The following is a 14,491-nucleotide window of genomic DNA, read 5'->3' as shown; positions in this document are numbered from 1 at the left end:
ATCCGACGAAGCTAAATGTGAACAACTTGCTCACGATTGATAAGGCACAAAATAAACATGAAACAAACCTTTTCCCCTTTGTTTAGATAATTACCCAAATCTCTTTTTTTTTTTTTTCTCTGATCAAAATTTGCTTCTATTTCTTTCTTCTAACCCCTCTATCTTCCGGCCTACTGTATTTTTGCAATGATCTATGTCGAGACGCGCGAATCCGGACTCAGTTGCACATTGATGGGAAGAAGAAGCACTTTACTTTCTTTTTTTTCTCCTCACTGAAACAAAGGTTCATGGTCCGATCCAATCAAAATGGACCATGGGAAATCAGCGATATGGCAAAAATTTCAGGTGAACGCACGCGTATCATCATGATTCAGGATTATTTTTTTTCGAACAACGCCAATAGATTGCATTATCACTTCCAAGGAGGTCATCAGAAAAAAAAAAAAAGGCCCACCCCCCTTCATAATATCCTTCCGTTGAACTGGGTAAATCTGCTGCCTGTAGCAGACACTAATAAAATCTAACGATCCCTCATAATCCTGTCACCAAGAAAGCGCGGATGTCCAAGTGCTTCTTTAAAAAAAAAAAAAAAGATTCGTTTGATTAGTAGTATAACCACGCATTTTCACACTTCCGCTGATGAAAGATTTTCAATCCATGCAAGCGCCACTTGAATTAACCTTTCATTTTTTTAATGTCTCACAGTTTCAGTGCCTGTTGTCAATGAGCCGCCACTGAACTACCACTTGTTTTTTTCACGTCAGGATTTTGCCACATATAATTGACGATCTGCCAGTTTCCAAGGGACCCCAAGACAGGCTTTCATCGTGGCCCGTTGTAAAACCTTGCATTTTTTCTTGCATTATCGGACATATGGCTCGAATTTTCCTTAAAAAAAAAACCATGACAAGTACGACAGTTCATTCCGGAATGACCAAGTTGCCCCACCAAGAAATCCCCACTGTGAACAAACAGTGAAATGGGCGTTGGACATTGCAGAAAGGATTGAAGTAGGTTTTTGACTTGCAAGTGAAACGAACCGCTTACATAGGATCGAGTTATACAACGCATTCTAGTGACTCAGTTGTGGAAGGGACCTTTTTTTATTTTTGAATCAAAAAGAATTCTGACGACATTGAAATTTCATTCGCTGCGAAAAAGAGTTTTTTGGCTTTTCTGTGTACTATTCAAGTCATTACCTGAAAAGGCAAACCGCATCACACTTATTAACGCCGCTCGGCTGATTTCCGACTAGCCCTTCTTCTTCCTCTCTTCTTCTGCTTTTTAGTCCCCCTTTTTTTCTCCTTTTGTACTTTACTTTTTCTACTTATTAAAAAAAAAGGGAAGAGCGCCCGCTATTCATACCATGACTAGATCTACTGCTATCTCTGAAACGGTCGCTTTACATATCAACGACGAAGACGCCAAGCGGCAAAATATTCGAATAAAATCACATCAAGGTAAACATCAAAAAAAAAAAAAAAAATTAAAAAAAAGAAGGACTTGAATGAATCAAAAGGAACACGTGTTTCTTTTATATCGCCTTTATATTTCATTCAACCTATCCCTCCTTCTCCCTTTTGCTTCATTATTATTATTAGTATTATTATCGCTTATTACATTCTTCCTCTGGGTACTCTTCTTTTTTTTTTCATTATTATTATTGGATTTCCCTTTTATTCTCTTACTCTCTTTATTTTTTTTGTGTGTGTTGGCTTATTTGGCGTCTTGGGTCATCATCTTTTATTTGCTTTGACACCAATTTTTGGGATCATTTTACCTGATTGCTCACATTTATTTTTTTTATCAATTTTTTTTCTCTCCAAAATGTATAAAGTGTCAACACCGGTGATGAAGCCTAAGCGAAAACGGATCACGCCCGAACAGTTCCGAGTGCTGTCGGATTTGTTTGAGAAAACTGATACGCCTAATTATGAACTACGAGAAACCACCGCCAAGCAATTAGACATGACGAATCGTGAAGTCCAGGTAAGCATCTTGGGGGACAAAAACATTATTGGGAAATCCATGAATTTACAAATACCAAGAAAAAAAAAAACAAAAAAAAAAGTAAACAGAGAAAAAAAATGAGTGAGAGATAGAGAGAGGGGGACATGTGATCGTCCCCAAAAAAAGAAGCTTTTTTTTGATTTATCTCATTTATATTATTGTTTAAATGATGATTAGGTGTGGTTCCAGAATCGTCGTGCTAAAGCCAACAAGTTGCGTCTTCAAGAGCAACAACAAAGACAAGCCAGTCAACAACAGCAACAACAACAACAAGTGCAGCCACATCAACGTCAAGAAGTATCATCGCATGAACGGGCATTTCAAGAGCAAGCGCCGATAAAACATTCCAAACGACGAAGAGAACCGGTCTTTGTCTACCCTCAGTGGGTGCCTACGTGCTATCCATCGTATCCATCGCGTGACACAGACAAGCATCGCTATTTCAGTCAATCGCCCCCTTCGCCTCCACCGGCCGATGAACCTTCACCCTGCGACAGTGCAAGCAGTACCTCTTCGTCGTCGGTCATCACGACCCCGATTTCCTATCCCTCCATGAGCCCCATCGATATCCTGGCCATGGCAGCAGAATACGTTCGATGCTGTGATGAAGAGCAGCAACAGCAAACAAAAAGACAACGAAAAATCGATGAAGACCTCGATAAAAAGCCAACAAGTTGGAGACCCTGGTTATAATTACCATTCTTTTTTTTTTCTGTTTGTTTTCTCAGTTGGCCGTGCTACTTTTTTTTTCTCCTCTCCCTCCCTCTCACTCACTCACTCACTCTCTCTCTCTCTCACCCTTTCTCTTTCTCTCTCTCTTTCTCTGTGCTACTCACTGTTTACCAAATTGTACATAACCCCACTTTCTTTCTGTTTCTTCGATATACCTCTAGGCACCAACTTGTTGTTTTCTTTCTCTGACCCGCTGTTTCGCAAATAAAAAAAAAAGTAATGCTATGAATATAACCCGTACTGACTTATTTTTTTTTCTTTTTCAAGCATTTTCCTTTAGAGGCGATAAGCGAAAAAAAAGAAACTCAGAACCGCCATCCTCAATGAACAAAAAAAAAAAAAAAGCCTGCTGCATAATGCATATATAATGCTTCATTATGCTCATTGAATGCACTTTACCCAGTCGATCTGAACTGGATTCGGTATAGCTGCAGTTTCCCGGATGCAATAGAAAGAAAAGAAAAAAAAAGTCATTCAATTTTTTTTTTTTTTTTTTTTTTTTTTTTTTTTTTTGCAACATTAACAGGACACCACAAAATCGCGGATTTTCAAATTGGGATGTCGTGAAAAAATCACAGAGCTTTAACAATGCTGGCGCACGATCCAAGAATAAAGTCGTATGGAGATTGGATGAACATTGTTCAGTCTTTGCATGTCAACGTAGTCAAGTTTTTTGACAAGTTACGGGCAGTAGTTTTTATTCGTCGACCAAGCGATCAACAAGGATAGACTTGATCGGTTTACAAAACATTGTACAAATGGTCATCGAATAACATCTTTAAAAAGGAAGGCTATCATATGATAAAAATTCTGGATGAAAGGGCTGTGGCTCTTCCTTATTTTTATTTTGGAGGGACGCTCACGCACGGAATGATTACAGATGCTCATCGATTTTTATCCATTTCGATCGTATTGCTTGAGCCTCTCTTTCTCTTAAGACACTAGTCCAAATAAAACCTTGGACCACAGGTACACACATCCCAAAAAATCAGCCCTTCCATCCATGGTATAATTCAATTTATTTGTTTTAGAAAAAGGGTGTCGTGATCCATCGATTGTTTGGTGCTGCACTCCTGAACCTGGGCTTCAAAAAAAAAGTAGCTTCTAATCATCAACGCTGTTTGTCAATGTTTCGACCGACATCTTGAACCATTTATCCATTTCAAGTGAGTTGTTTTTTATTAGAAGTATGCAAAAAGATAAGAAAGACGACATGGTGATTGGATTAGCCCCCCAAAAAAGAAAAAGAGCTGAGAATCATCGGCGGAAAGGAATTACTTTAAATAGAGGATGAAAAACGTAAGGTTGCTGCAGATATAAAATGATGGGGATGCTTTGCAGATGCAGAGATTGATTGCGATGCGAGAGGAATCGCACAAAGAGTAAAAAAAAAAGAAGGGTAAACAGAGATGCATGTGAGTGTAAACAACACTGTAATGCTGGAAGCACCAAACCTTATTTGGACCGCTTGCCATAGCCTAAATCCATTCTTTGTTGTACGCGACCACTTGACGGAATGGAAGGATTGAACCTTGTTTATGCCACAAGATGATTTTTTTTTTTTTGATTCCTGGTGGATTTTTTATCTGAAGCTTTGTTTTTTGTTTCCGTTTATCCAGAGCTATGAAAAAACAAAAGTGGCTATTTTTCTTTTTCAGTTCGCGATTGCAACTTGTAAATGAGGATCCGGGTATAACAAATTTAGGGGGTTTTAGCCTTGGAAATGGTGGACACAGTCCAGGTGACACAGAAGCAATGAACCAACTTGATATAACAAAAAAAAAGACGAGATATCACAAAAAAGCAGCGGTCGTTGAACGAATTAAACTCCAAATGGATTCCTAACAATAACAGACGAGATTTCCGTGTCGTGTCTAGTAACACGTTTGGGGTTCACCGACTGGCTTACACTGCCTTTCATATACTTCCTGTGTGGGTTCTCTGTTAAGCCGCGTCTCTATAGATTTCATGACAAAGTTAGACAGAGCCATGAGTCAACGTGTGGTGAGATATCACGGCTGATGAACATCAAAAGTTCGTCCAACATCAGCATGCATAACATAACACACTACTAGATCAAACTTTTCTCTTTGTAGCTTGATAGTTTGAACCTAAATTTTTTTTTTTTTTGGTGCGGTTTCTTTTTTTTTTATTGCACTACGAATCTTGGGTTCACCAACCGCTTGTATAGTTCGACAGACGTTTTCATGGCGCCATTCTTTTGGAATTGGCTTGAGAGTTTTGCAGGTTCTTTGAACAAAAGGCCTGGATCATTGTTCTTTTAGGCATAATTTTAGTGGAAAGACATGTCGTCGAGAGGGAGAGTAATGTGATGACAGGAAATAAATGATGGTTTGACTCCTTTTGTTTACGTAACAAGAGCCCATCACAATAGAAGATTTGAAGGGCGGACCTACAGTTGCTAGCGACAACTGATGCAATCATCACTAGACGACGCAAGATGATTGAATGCAAAGATGATAAAAGAAATGGTGCAACGTTACTCAAGGGACACCAATGACAATAGGTATCAAAAAGAAAACACTCTCCTTTTTCCCTTTGATGAAAACAGAGATTGCTTTCTAATTACCAATTTGCCGATGAATTATACTGAATTCTGACTTGTGGCTTCCCCCCCCCCTTTGACCCTCTACGGTGAGTATCTCGTACCTCTTGTTCCGTTTCCCTTCTCCGTCTAAACGGGTCCTTTTTTTTAAAAAAAAAAAATGCATGAACAAGGATTGATTGCGAAATGCAATTTTCCTTTTGTTAATTTTGGGGTGCATCACCCTCCAAGGCGTACCACGTACCCAAAACCCCGTTTGTACCATCAACAGTTCCATAAACACAAAGAGTCTGCATTAGCCTCATCAGGATGAAAGAGGAAGATCAACAATATCAATGTAGCTATCTAACGAATCAACTACAGGCAAATAAGCGCAATTTACCCAAGAAAAAAAATTTAGAGAGAAAAAACGTCCTGCATAAGTACCATAAGCTGATCGGTAATTCTGTGCAGTCAACGTGACACAAAGTGAGCTCAACAAAAATTCGCCAAGATGGAAGCTGAATGTCCGCAGTAGTTTGGATGAAGATGGATGAAGGTCCGGCTGAATGGCGGATGAAGGTCCGGTGCAATGTTGAATGAAGGTGGATGAAGGCGGATGAAGGTCCGGTGAAATGTTGGATGAAGGTGGATGGAGGTCCGGTGGAATGTTGGATGAAGGTGGATGAAGGTCCGGTGCAGTGATGAATGAAGGTGGATGAAGGTGAATGAAGGTCCCATGTGAGCTTTGGATGTCGTGTTTTAGTCCCCTGTAGAACTCCGCTTTCAAAAAGACTATAAATTGGGATGTGCATTGAATTGAGAGATCAGAGTTTCTGTTTCTAATAACAACCGTTCTCCAATTCCCATTTCATTCCACCGTACTAACTTCACCGAACTCAGCACAATGCATGGCGAGAAGCACCCTCAATACCTTGAAGTCCAATCTGACGCGTTATTCACTCCTTCATCAGACCTTCAGTCAGACTCCTCGAGCGAGTCGTACAACTCTTTCATCTCCAATGCGTCTTGCTCGATGTCAGACCTTGCAAATGTTCTCAACTTCCTGAAGGCCATCAACCTTCCCATTCCGACCTTTCATTCGAGCGTCGGATAGCCTGCGTCTTTGGTTCAAAGCCTCGGAACGTCAAGCCCAAATCCATGATGTACCTATCGAGCAATGTACTTTGATCCAGTCGAAATACCTACCTTTGCATAGGGCTAACTATCTCACTACCCTTGAAACGGAAACTTTAACCACGTTGATTTCTATCAAGACCAAACTGATCGACCGTTTCGCTCTGCCAGAGGAAAAGAAGATCGCCTTACAAAGGCCCGGTTACGCAATATCAAACAATCTGCATCCACACCTGTGCGCAAGCATGCTTCCGAATGGGAGCATGTTTGCAACTTGCTCCATAAAACAATGTCCGCGATGAAAAAAAACAAAACTCTTTATCAAATCATTTACGTGTATGAAATTACCTATTATCCTCTCGGCTTGTCTCAACGACACATTCGATGTTCTCATCAAATTGCCCTCGAAATTGGGAAGATGAAGCCGACCTCCACGACGAAAAATGCACGTCGCCCACTGGACGCTGACGGCGACTTCCCAATGCATACTGATATACGCGAATATAGGTCGCAAATGTCATCTTTGTCAATGCCACAAAGGTCACCTAAGACAACATGCTTGGTACCACTACAACTACTTCGACTACGCCCTTTGCTCGTGTTGCCCTGGTTTTTTTGGTCTACTCGGAATCGCTTCCAATGGTAATCGTGATATTTTTAGTAGTCCAAGATCTGTTCACCCGTATTTAGAACTGTACTGTGGTGTTAGGGAGTCCATAGAACAGGCGACTAGTAGTAACAAAATAAAATTCTGTGAGACTTATTTATTCTCGAGAGAGCTGGGTGTCACAGTAGGAAATAGAGTAATTACTGAGTGCGTGTGTGTTTAATACAAGGTAGTTCTTAGATCCTAGATTGGTATTATTGGATGTGATATGATCTGGGATAGATTAAAGTGTGTTTCCATGATGCTTATTCAATGATTACATTTTCCATAGTACTTAGTTCATTGATGCGGATAAACCATTAATAGGATGTGTGTGCGATTTTGGTATGAACACATACCCACTCACAGTCATGGCTCCAAACCCGGCATAATCTCCTGGCCAATTTGAAGCGAAACTGACGAGCACGATCCAACATCCGTACGCAACTGCTCGTGAGTTTCAACAAGTTCCACCACCGGTGTAGCCCGACAACGCCACCTATGAGATAGGCCATCGAGTCCTAATTTATGATGACAATTTGCTGTAGTCACATTGCCTTATTTGTGTCGTGTGGTGGTCCCAAGCAGTAGTCCATTTATCTTCGGTTTTTTTTTTTTGTAACCAACGCATAAATTTATTTTGTCTACGATTTCTTTTTCTGGTGTTTTGTTCCTGATTCTTTGGCGAAGGCCGTAGGCTGAACGCCTATCGTCATTATTCGAGGAGATGGATCCACTAATTGTCCCGTCCGTCCTAACCCGTTCTTTACTTGCTCTCTTACGGGCAATGATACAGTAGATAAAAAAAATGTATAGACTTTCGAGAATCAGTTGATCTCATCGAGCGAAGTATAATTACCTTCTAGAAAAAGTAAGGCGATAGTGTTTTAAGATGGATATGATCGTATTGTATTTACTTGAATAAAATCCATCAATAGATTATTGTAGCTGTTTGATATACTTGAGAAAAAAAAAGCCTAATGGCTAAGGGCATGCGCAGCATCGATTTTTCTTAAAGCTTTTTGATGCATATTGGAAAGAAAAAAAGATTTGAAACTCCTTGGTCAATTCTGCTCTGGACAAGCCACCTATTGGCCAATTGGACAAGGCCGACTCACCTGCAAGGGAGGCAAAAAAAAAAAAAAAAAAAGAGACACAACCTAACAAGTGTTCGCTTCAAGCACAACTTCGCCATGGACAAAGTAGGAAAAGCTATTGTATATGCTGGTGGTATCATTGGTACTGGTTATGCATTGATGAAATTAACCGTTCCTGATGAAGAGCAAATGAGAAAGGTGAGTGTTGTTCTTATTGGGGGGTTTCCGGTTGGCAAGGTGAACTTACATTCTTTTCTTTTTTTTTAGCGCTTGAATCCCAAACTTCAACGAGAAGCCGACGACATTAAAGCCAGTAATGCCCAAAAGAATCAAGCCCTTATGGAACATTTACGCGAAGTAGCCGAATCCGATAAACCCGCATGGCAAACGAAATCCTCTTCTTAATTGTCCTTTCTAAAAGACCCCAAAAAAATAATAACCAAACCTTTGCCAGTCATCTCACCACGAACAACTTCTTCCCTTCCCAAAAAAAAAAGAGCACGATTCCAAAGACATAAAACTCACTATGTGTTGATCCAGTTTGTTTTTATTATTTATGCTCGCTTGGTACGCTTCTTTTGCTGTTTGCGCATTTCCTTTGCGTTTTGTTTCTCTTCCCATTTACGCTGTTCAGCCGCAGGCAGTTTGCGGATTCGTTCTTCTTCCGCTCGCTTGGCTTCGGCTTTCTTGCGAGCCAATTCTTCTGCACGTTCTTCGGCCAAAATCTTTGAATACTCCTTTTCAATCTCTTCACGATTCTTGCGCAATTTGTTCTTGATCTATTCATTTTTCTATTAGTTTAAGATCATCCAAACTCATTTTCTTGTTCATTTTACCTCGACACCGAAACGAAGGTCTTGAAGCATGTCGGGCAATTCACATGAAAGTTCAACAAGGGGATCCTGTTCGGCTTTCAGGCTGAAAGTCAACGTGGCAACCAAATCCTTGTCACCCTCAAATCTAAACACAAATGTTCCAGCCATTGTTTAGCATTCTCGTACCATGGCTGTGTCCTCCTCTGTTCTCGGCTCTATCACTTACTTTTGAGGAGCAAAAGTTGGCAAACTGGAAATAATCAAGGATTCTAATCCCTTGGATTTCTTCAACAGTTGGCCAATGGGCGATTTGAGAATAGTGTCCGTCAATTTCTGAGATTCGGAATATACAACGAGATTGCTCGGCAAGCCGGAAGCATCAGAGATTTTTGTCACCGATTTCTATGTAAATTGTACTTTAGTGGCCTGGACCTTTTAGAACCTAATGTGACCAATCCCGCTTACCAGATCGTATCGCTGTTCGCGCGTTTCCTTCACAATGCTCTTATCCAAGATGGCAAACACAAACTTCTCGGTGCCTCCATCCAAACGAAGCGTCACAGACTATCACACCATATCAATAACTCGACTCAATGTCCATACAACATCACCTTCGATGACTCACCACTTTATCGACTGGCTTTTGAACCGCACCAAAGAAAGCCAGTAATTCTTCAACAAAGTAATTGATTACATCATTGCGAGACTTCAACTAATGGCCCTCTTTCTCGTCAATTTTCGGCTACGACAAAAGCTGAACAAGTAATAGACTTGCCTTGATCCACCAGTGGGCAAATTGAACATTACGACGACCAGAAGTGTACAATAAGAAATCGGCGGGACCATCGCGTTTCAAAAGGGTGTGTTCGTTTCCTACTCGGTCTCCGACAAGAGCAAACTGCTCTTCAAGGTATTCTCGGTGGGCGAACAACCTAACCGACACCATATCATATTCAATGGGTCTTTCTTTTTTTTTCTCCACGCAATATATTGTTTGCCCCGTTACTTACCATTGCTGAGCCAAACGCAGATTCGTCGCACGTCCATTGTACCATGTCGCGAGATATAACAGGAATACCGCTCCAAGCATCATTTCCATATAAAAGTTTTGCCACGTTAAGCCTACCGTCAAATAATGAGTTTTACTGACCCATGGCAATGAATCCTTGTCCAATAGCGGGAGAATAACTCACGTTGATAAACGGCTTTTTCGGCCATCTCTGAAGCCGCCTTTCCATCTGCAAAGCAACTCATTATTCGAACCGGTCTCGTTTTTGCACATCTTATTTTATTGTAAGTTACCAGAGGCTGCAACGAGGGAAGCAACAAACGCAACACTGGCCAAGCAGTGGCTTAAAAAGGATGCCATGCGAATAGATGGTTACGACCAAAAACGAATGCCCACTGAAATATTCCCCAAACGCGAATTGGTATTTTCTACTTCCTTATTCGGAGTTATACAAAAGCGCACCCTCTGGCCAATCACTGGTCATTGACGAGGCAGCCCACGACGACCAATCACCAACGCCTTTACGCTTAAACTTCTCGCCCCACACCACGCTTCCAAAAAAGCACCAGCCAAAGAAGGATAAATGCACAAAGTGCTCAAAACGAAATGGATAATAAGATTGCCGATATAAAAATCGGGTGCTAAAGCTTGTTCCGGCGTTGGTTATAAATCGTTTGTCAGTTGATGTTATCGCGGTTCTGCCCAGATACAGGAGACTGCGCCCGGGAATTGTGCGAAGAGGCGGAACGGTCGATCCACTCATGCACACGAGCTTGTTTTTGATAAAACATCTACAGGATAAAAACCTTTTTTAGGTCTTTTTTCATTTGCAAGAAAAACAAAAGAGCAAGGTGCTTATGCGAACATACTTTTTCATAATGAGTGACTTCAGCTGGGCTGAGCTGTTCCAGCAAACGGGTACGATGATGACGGATATGATCTGCAATGATGATGCGCACTTGTGCCATGGCTTGGGTATACTTTGGTGGCGGGGTTTCGATGGAGAATGGCGAATCATCACAGAATGGACATTGCCATATGCCTCCCTCCGGGTCGGGTTCAAACACAGGGACCTATGCGCGTTTGACAGTCCGTGAGTGAATCTCGTCGAGCTAAAAGGTCTTTTCTCCGTTGGTCTTACCTCTGCGATGGAGCGACGAGACAATGTACTTTCTAATGAACTGGTAGCCCGGTTTGTTGTCATGCAGTAACGAGATGAGCAGTACACGGTCAAGAAAAAAAAATATATTAATCATCCCAAACTCGGTTCGAGCTTGTCATGGGTGACGGGCTTTTTCGTCACATTGACGCGTTGTCAAGTCAACACGATGCAAAAAATGCAACCACACTGTCTTGGACAGATTATCGAACCTGGCATTCTCTGTTCATTGTACGACCACCACATGATAACCGAAAAAAAAGGGCGCTATCCATCTACTTTGGGCCTATTGTCAGAAATCAATGGGTGGTTCTGACTCTGAAACCACATTAGCGTGTGTGTAAAGTACCCATCGTGGCCGCTGAGATGAGACCGGCATGAACTTTTTCCCTTTTTTTTTTTTGCTTTTTAGTATGAACAACGAGAGTCTTGTTACTTTACAGGTCGATCGTCTCCATTGACCAATATATTACTGCGTATTCCAATTTTCTCGTTGACTGTCCGTCGGGCAGCTGCAAGTATACCATTGGTAAGGACGGCAAAATGTGAATATCAAAACATTTGCGTCATTGTAAAAATGCGACCGATCAAGTGCAACGTGGAGAACAATTTTTCTCCGGTTAGGTTGGATGAGGAATTGACATAGCTGGGTTGTTTAAAATGTCGAAATGAGAGCTGAAAAAACTACTGCTTTTTTCTTACATTTTCCATTTCGGATCGTTTCATGTTGCGAGCTTTTAATTACATTGTAAGTATCGCTTCCTCGTTGTGTTTGTGAATACAAAAACGGCCATTCCTTCTTATTTTTAGAATTCTATTGTATACCCCAATACCTCCGTTTATTAATGACTTTATTTACTAGCCACGCATTGTTCACGGTAAGTCGTGATTCACCACGATAAACAGGTGCATGCATTGACAGCAAGCACAAAAATAAACAAGACGTACCTCTTGTGGGTTTGACAAGACGTACCATCCACACGTCTCTATCACAATTCCGAGTATTTGGGCAGCAGCCCCCGCACGGCAAGGAATCAACAGTAAGTCGCACTTATACAGAAAAACAAGAAAAGAGTGGAACCTGAAATTAAGTCGACCCGTCACCAGGGACCATTATCCAGTAAATATCCTGTCATTGATCACGAGTATGACGCCGTTGTGGTGGGTGCAGGTGGAGCCGGTTTGCGTGCTGCTTTTGGCCTTGCCGAAGCTGGATTCAATACGGCCTGTGTCACAAAACTGTTTCCCACCCGTTCCCATACAGTTGCTGCACAGGTAACAAGAAAAAACAAGACAAGGCAAAGGATGGACGAGCGGGAGGTTGAATGCAAGATGGTGTTTTTTTTTATCATCTAGGGAGGCATCAATGCTGCTTTGGGCAATATGACCGAGGATGACTGGCGATGGCATATGTATGATACTGTCAAGGGATCCGATTGGCTCGGTGATCAAGACGCCATCCACTACATGTGCCGGGAAGCGCCTCACACGGTCATTGAACTGGAAAATTACGGTGTGCCATTTTCACGTACCGAAGATGGCAAAATCTATCAAAGAGCCTTTGGAGGTCAGAGTCTCCACTATGGCAAAGGTAACATAAAATTTCACTAGAGAGCAAACAACTATGGATCCTACCTTACGTTCTTTTTGTTTTCGGTCACGATTTAGGAGGTCAAGCCTATCGATGTGCCGCGGTAGCCGATCGAACGGGTCATGCCGTGCTGCATACATTGTATGGTCAATCGTTGCGCCACAGTACCAATTTCTTTGTGGAATATTTTGCGTTGGATCTTTTGATGGAAAAAGGGGAATGCAAAGGTGTGATTGCATTGTGTATGGAGGATGGAACACTGCATCGGTTCCGAGCTCATAAAACCGTATTGGCCACCGGCGGGTACGGTCGCGCCTATTTCTCATGCACCTCTGCACATACATGTACCGGGGATGGCAATGCCATGGTCGCCCGCGCCGGTCTACCTCTTCAAGACCTAGAATTCGTGCAGTTTCATCCCACCGGTATCTATGGCGCTGGTTGTCTCATCACCGAAGGAGCTCGTGGGGAAGGGGGTTTCCTCGTCAATGCTCAAGGCGAACGATTCATGGAACGGTACGCACCCACGGCCAAAGATCTGGCGTCGCGCGATGTCGTAGCGCGAGCCATGACATTGGAAATCATGGATGGCCGTGGTGTTGGTGCCGAAAAAAATCACATCCACTTGCAACTGCATCACCTGCCTGCGGACGTGCTGCAGGAACGATTGCCAGGCATCTCTGATACCGCTGCCATTTTTGCCGGCGTGGATGTCACCAAGGAACCTATTCCCGTATTGCCCACCGTTCACTACAACATGGGAGGAATTCCTACGCGATTTACCGGTGAAGTATTGCGAGTCAATGACGATGGAGAAGACGAAGTGGTGCCCGGGCTTTATGCCGCAGGCGAAGCGGCCTGTGTGTCTGTTCACGGCGCCAATCGCTTGGGCGCCAACTCGTTGTTGGACATTATCGTGTTTGGTCGAGCAGTGGCACATCACATCAAGGAAACCTTGGAACCCAATACACCTTGCGAACCTTTGGCACGGGCCGCAGGCTCGGAAACCATCGCCATGCTGGATCAGTTGCGACACGCCAACGGTTCGTTGCCCACAGCACGCATTCGAGCCGACATGCAACGCGTCATGCAAGCCAAAGCCGCAGTCTTTCGAACCCAAGAAACATTGAATCAAGGTATGGTACACAAAAAAAAAGAGAGATCGCGCCCAATAAAAATAGTGGACGGAGTCGACTTACCGATATGCATTGTTTGTCTACTCAGGTTGCGATGAAATTGATGGTGTGTGGAATTCGTTCCGGGATGTAAAGACGACAGATCGTAGCATGATCTGGAATACCGACTTGATTGAGACATTGGAAGTGCGCAATTTGTTAACGTGTGCTTCTCAGACCATGCACGCGGCTGCGGCCCGTACAGAATCTCGAGGGGCTCACGCCCGTGAAGACTACCAGGAACGCGACGATGAACACTGGATGAAGCATACTTTATCAGTCCAAAATCACGAAACAGGCGAAGTCACGTTAACTTATCGCCACGTTAACGATCATACCCTGGACGAAAATGAATGCAAACCCGTGCCACCCTTTAAACGTACCTATTAAAAATAAAAATAAACACTTCAAATTTCAGTCATGCCTGCATGATTTGCATACAAAAAAAAACCGACTCTCCCAAACACATCCCCCCCCCCCCTGCTCTACAACAGTACTAGATAGCTCCATTTTCAAACGCAATCGTACGTGCAGTGTGAATTTGAATACAAAACACTGTGATTGATATGCTGTGA

At 42.5% G+C, this 14,491-nt stretch overlaps 6 protein-coding genes across 6 annotated transcripts; 3 read left to right on the top strand and 3 right to left on the bottom strand.

Annotated features, from left to right (window-relative positions):
• Positions 1–1,189: 1,189 nt before the first annotated feature.
• Positions 1,190–3,183, top strand: BYT42DRAFT_564064 (homeobox domain-containing protein). Its single transcript, XM_051567685.1, has 3 exons — positions 1,190–1,460; positions 1,838–1,989; positions 2,188–3,183. The coding sequence occupies exons 1-3, from the start codon at positions 1,367–1,369 to the stop codon at positions 2,701–2,703; spliced, it is 762 nt and encodes a 253-aa protein (XP_051425603.1). The 5' UTR covers positions 1,190–1,366; the 3' UTR covers positions 2,704–3,183.
• Positions 3,184–5,740: 2,557 nt separating this feature from the next.
• On the bottom strand, positions 5,741–6,119 carry BYT42DRAFT_564058 (uncharacterized protein). Its single transcript, XM_051567684.1, has one exon. The coding sequence runs from the start codon at positions 6,026–6,028 to the stop codon at positions 5,783–5,785; it is 246 nt and encodes an 81-aa protein (XP_051425602.1). The 5' UTR covers positions 6,029–6,119; the 3' UTR covers positions 5,741–5,782.
• Positions 6,120–8,263: 2,144 nt separating this feature from the next.
• On the top strand, positions 8,264–8,572 carry BYT42DRAFT_612580 (uncharacterized protein; the record flags this gene model as incomplete). The annotated part of the gene is made up of 2 exons (XM_051571644.1): positions 8,264–8,365; positions 8,435–8,572. The coding sequence occupies 2 exons, from the start codon at positions 8,264–8,266 to the stop codon at positions 8,570–8,572; spliced, it is 240 nt and encodes a 79-aa protein (XP_051425601.1).
• On the bottom strand, positions 8,372–10,136 carry BYT42DRAFT_279015 (uncharacterized protein). The gene is made up of 7 exons (XM_051562831.1): positions 9,993–10,136; positions 9,758–9,914; positions 9,608–9,694; positions 9,448–9,546; positions 9,209–9,384; positions 9,004–9,127; positions 8,372–8,946 (listed from the first exon to the last, which is right to left on the bottom strand). Exons 1-7 carry the CDS (start codon positions 10,079–10,081, stop codon positions 8,722–8,724), a joined length of 957 nt encoding a protein of 318 aa, XP_051425600.1. The 5' UTR covers positions 10,082–10,136; the 3' UTR covers positions 8,372–8,721.
• A 146-nt stretch (positions 10,137–10,282) lies between these two features.
• BYT42DRAFT_279029 (uncharacterized protein) lies at positions 10,283–11,173 on the bottom strand. Its single transcript, XM_051562832.1, has 3 exons — positions 11,133–11,173; positions 10,861–11,064; positions 10,283–10,782 (listed from the first exon to the last, which is right to left on the bottom strand). The coding sequence occupies exons 2-3, from the start codon at positions 11,007–11,009 to the stop codon at positions 10,428–10,430; spliced, it is 504 nt and encodes a 167-aa protein (XP_051425599.1). The 5' UTR covers positions 11,010–11,064; positions 11,133–11,173; the 3' UTR covers positions 10,283–10,427.
• A 362-nt stretch (positions 11,174–11,535) lies between these two features.
• On the top strand, positions 11,536–14,318 carry BYT42DRAFT_278980 (succinate dehydrogenase flavoprotein subunit 1). Its single transcript, XM_051562830.1, has 7 exons — positions 11,536–11,898; positions 12,013–12,028; positions 12,093–12,190; positions 12,258–12,425; positions 12,507–12,741; positions 12,819–13,877; positions 13,966–14,318. The coding sequence occupies exons 1-7, from the start codon at positions 11,875–11,877 to the stop codon at positions 14,304–14,306; spliced, it is 1,941 nt and encodes a 646-aa protein (XP_051425598.1). The 5' UTR covers positions 11,536–11,874; the 3' UTR covers positions 14,307–14,318.
• The last annotated feature ends 173 nt before the right edge of the window (positions 14,319–14,491 follow it).

This window comes from Radiomyces spectabilis (genome assembly GCF_025331425.1).
Source record: "Radiomyces spectabilis strain NRRL 2753 chromosome Unknown BYT42scaffold_4, whole genome shotgun sequence".
In the NCBI taxonomy this organism is placed as follows: Eukaryota; Fungi; Mucoromycota; class Mucoromycetes; order Mucorales; family Radiomycetaceae; genus Radiomyces; species Radiomyces spectabilis.
This window is presented reverse-complemented; position numbering and strand designations above follow the sequence as displayed.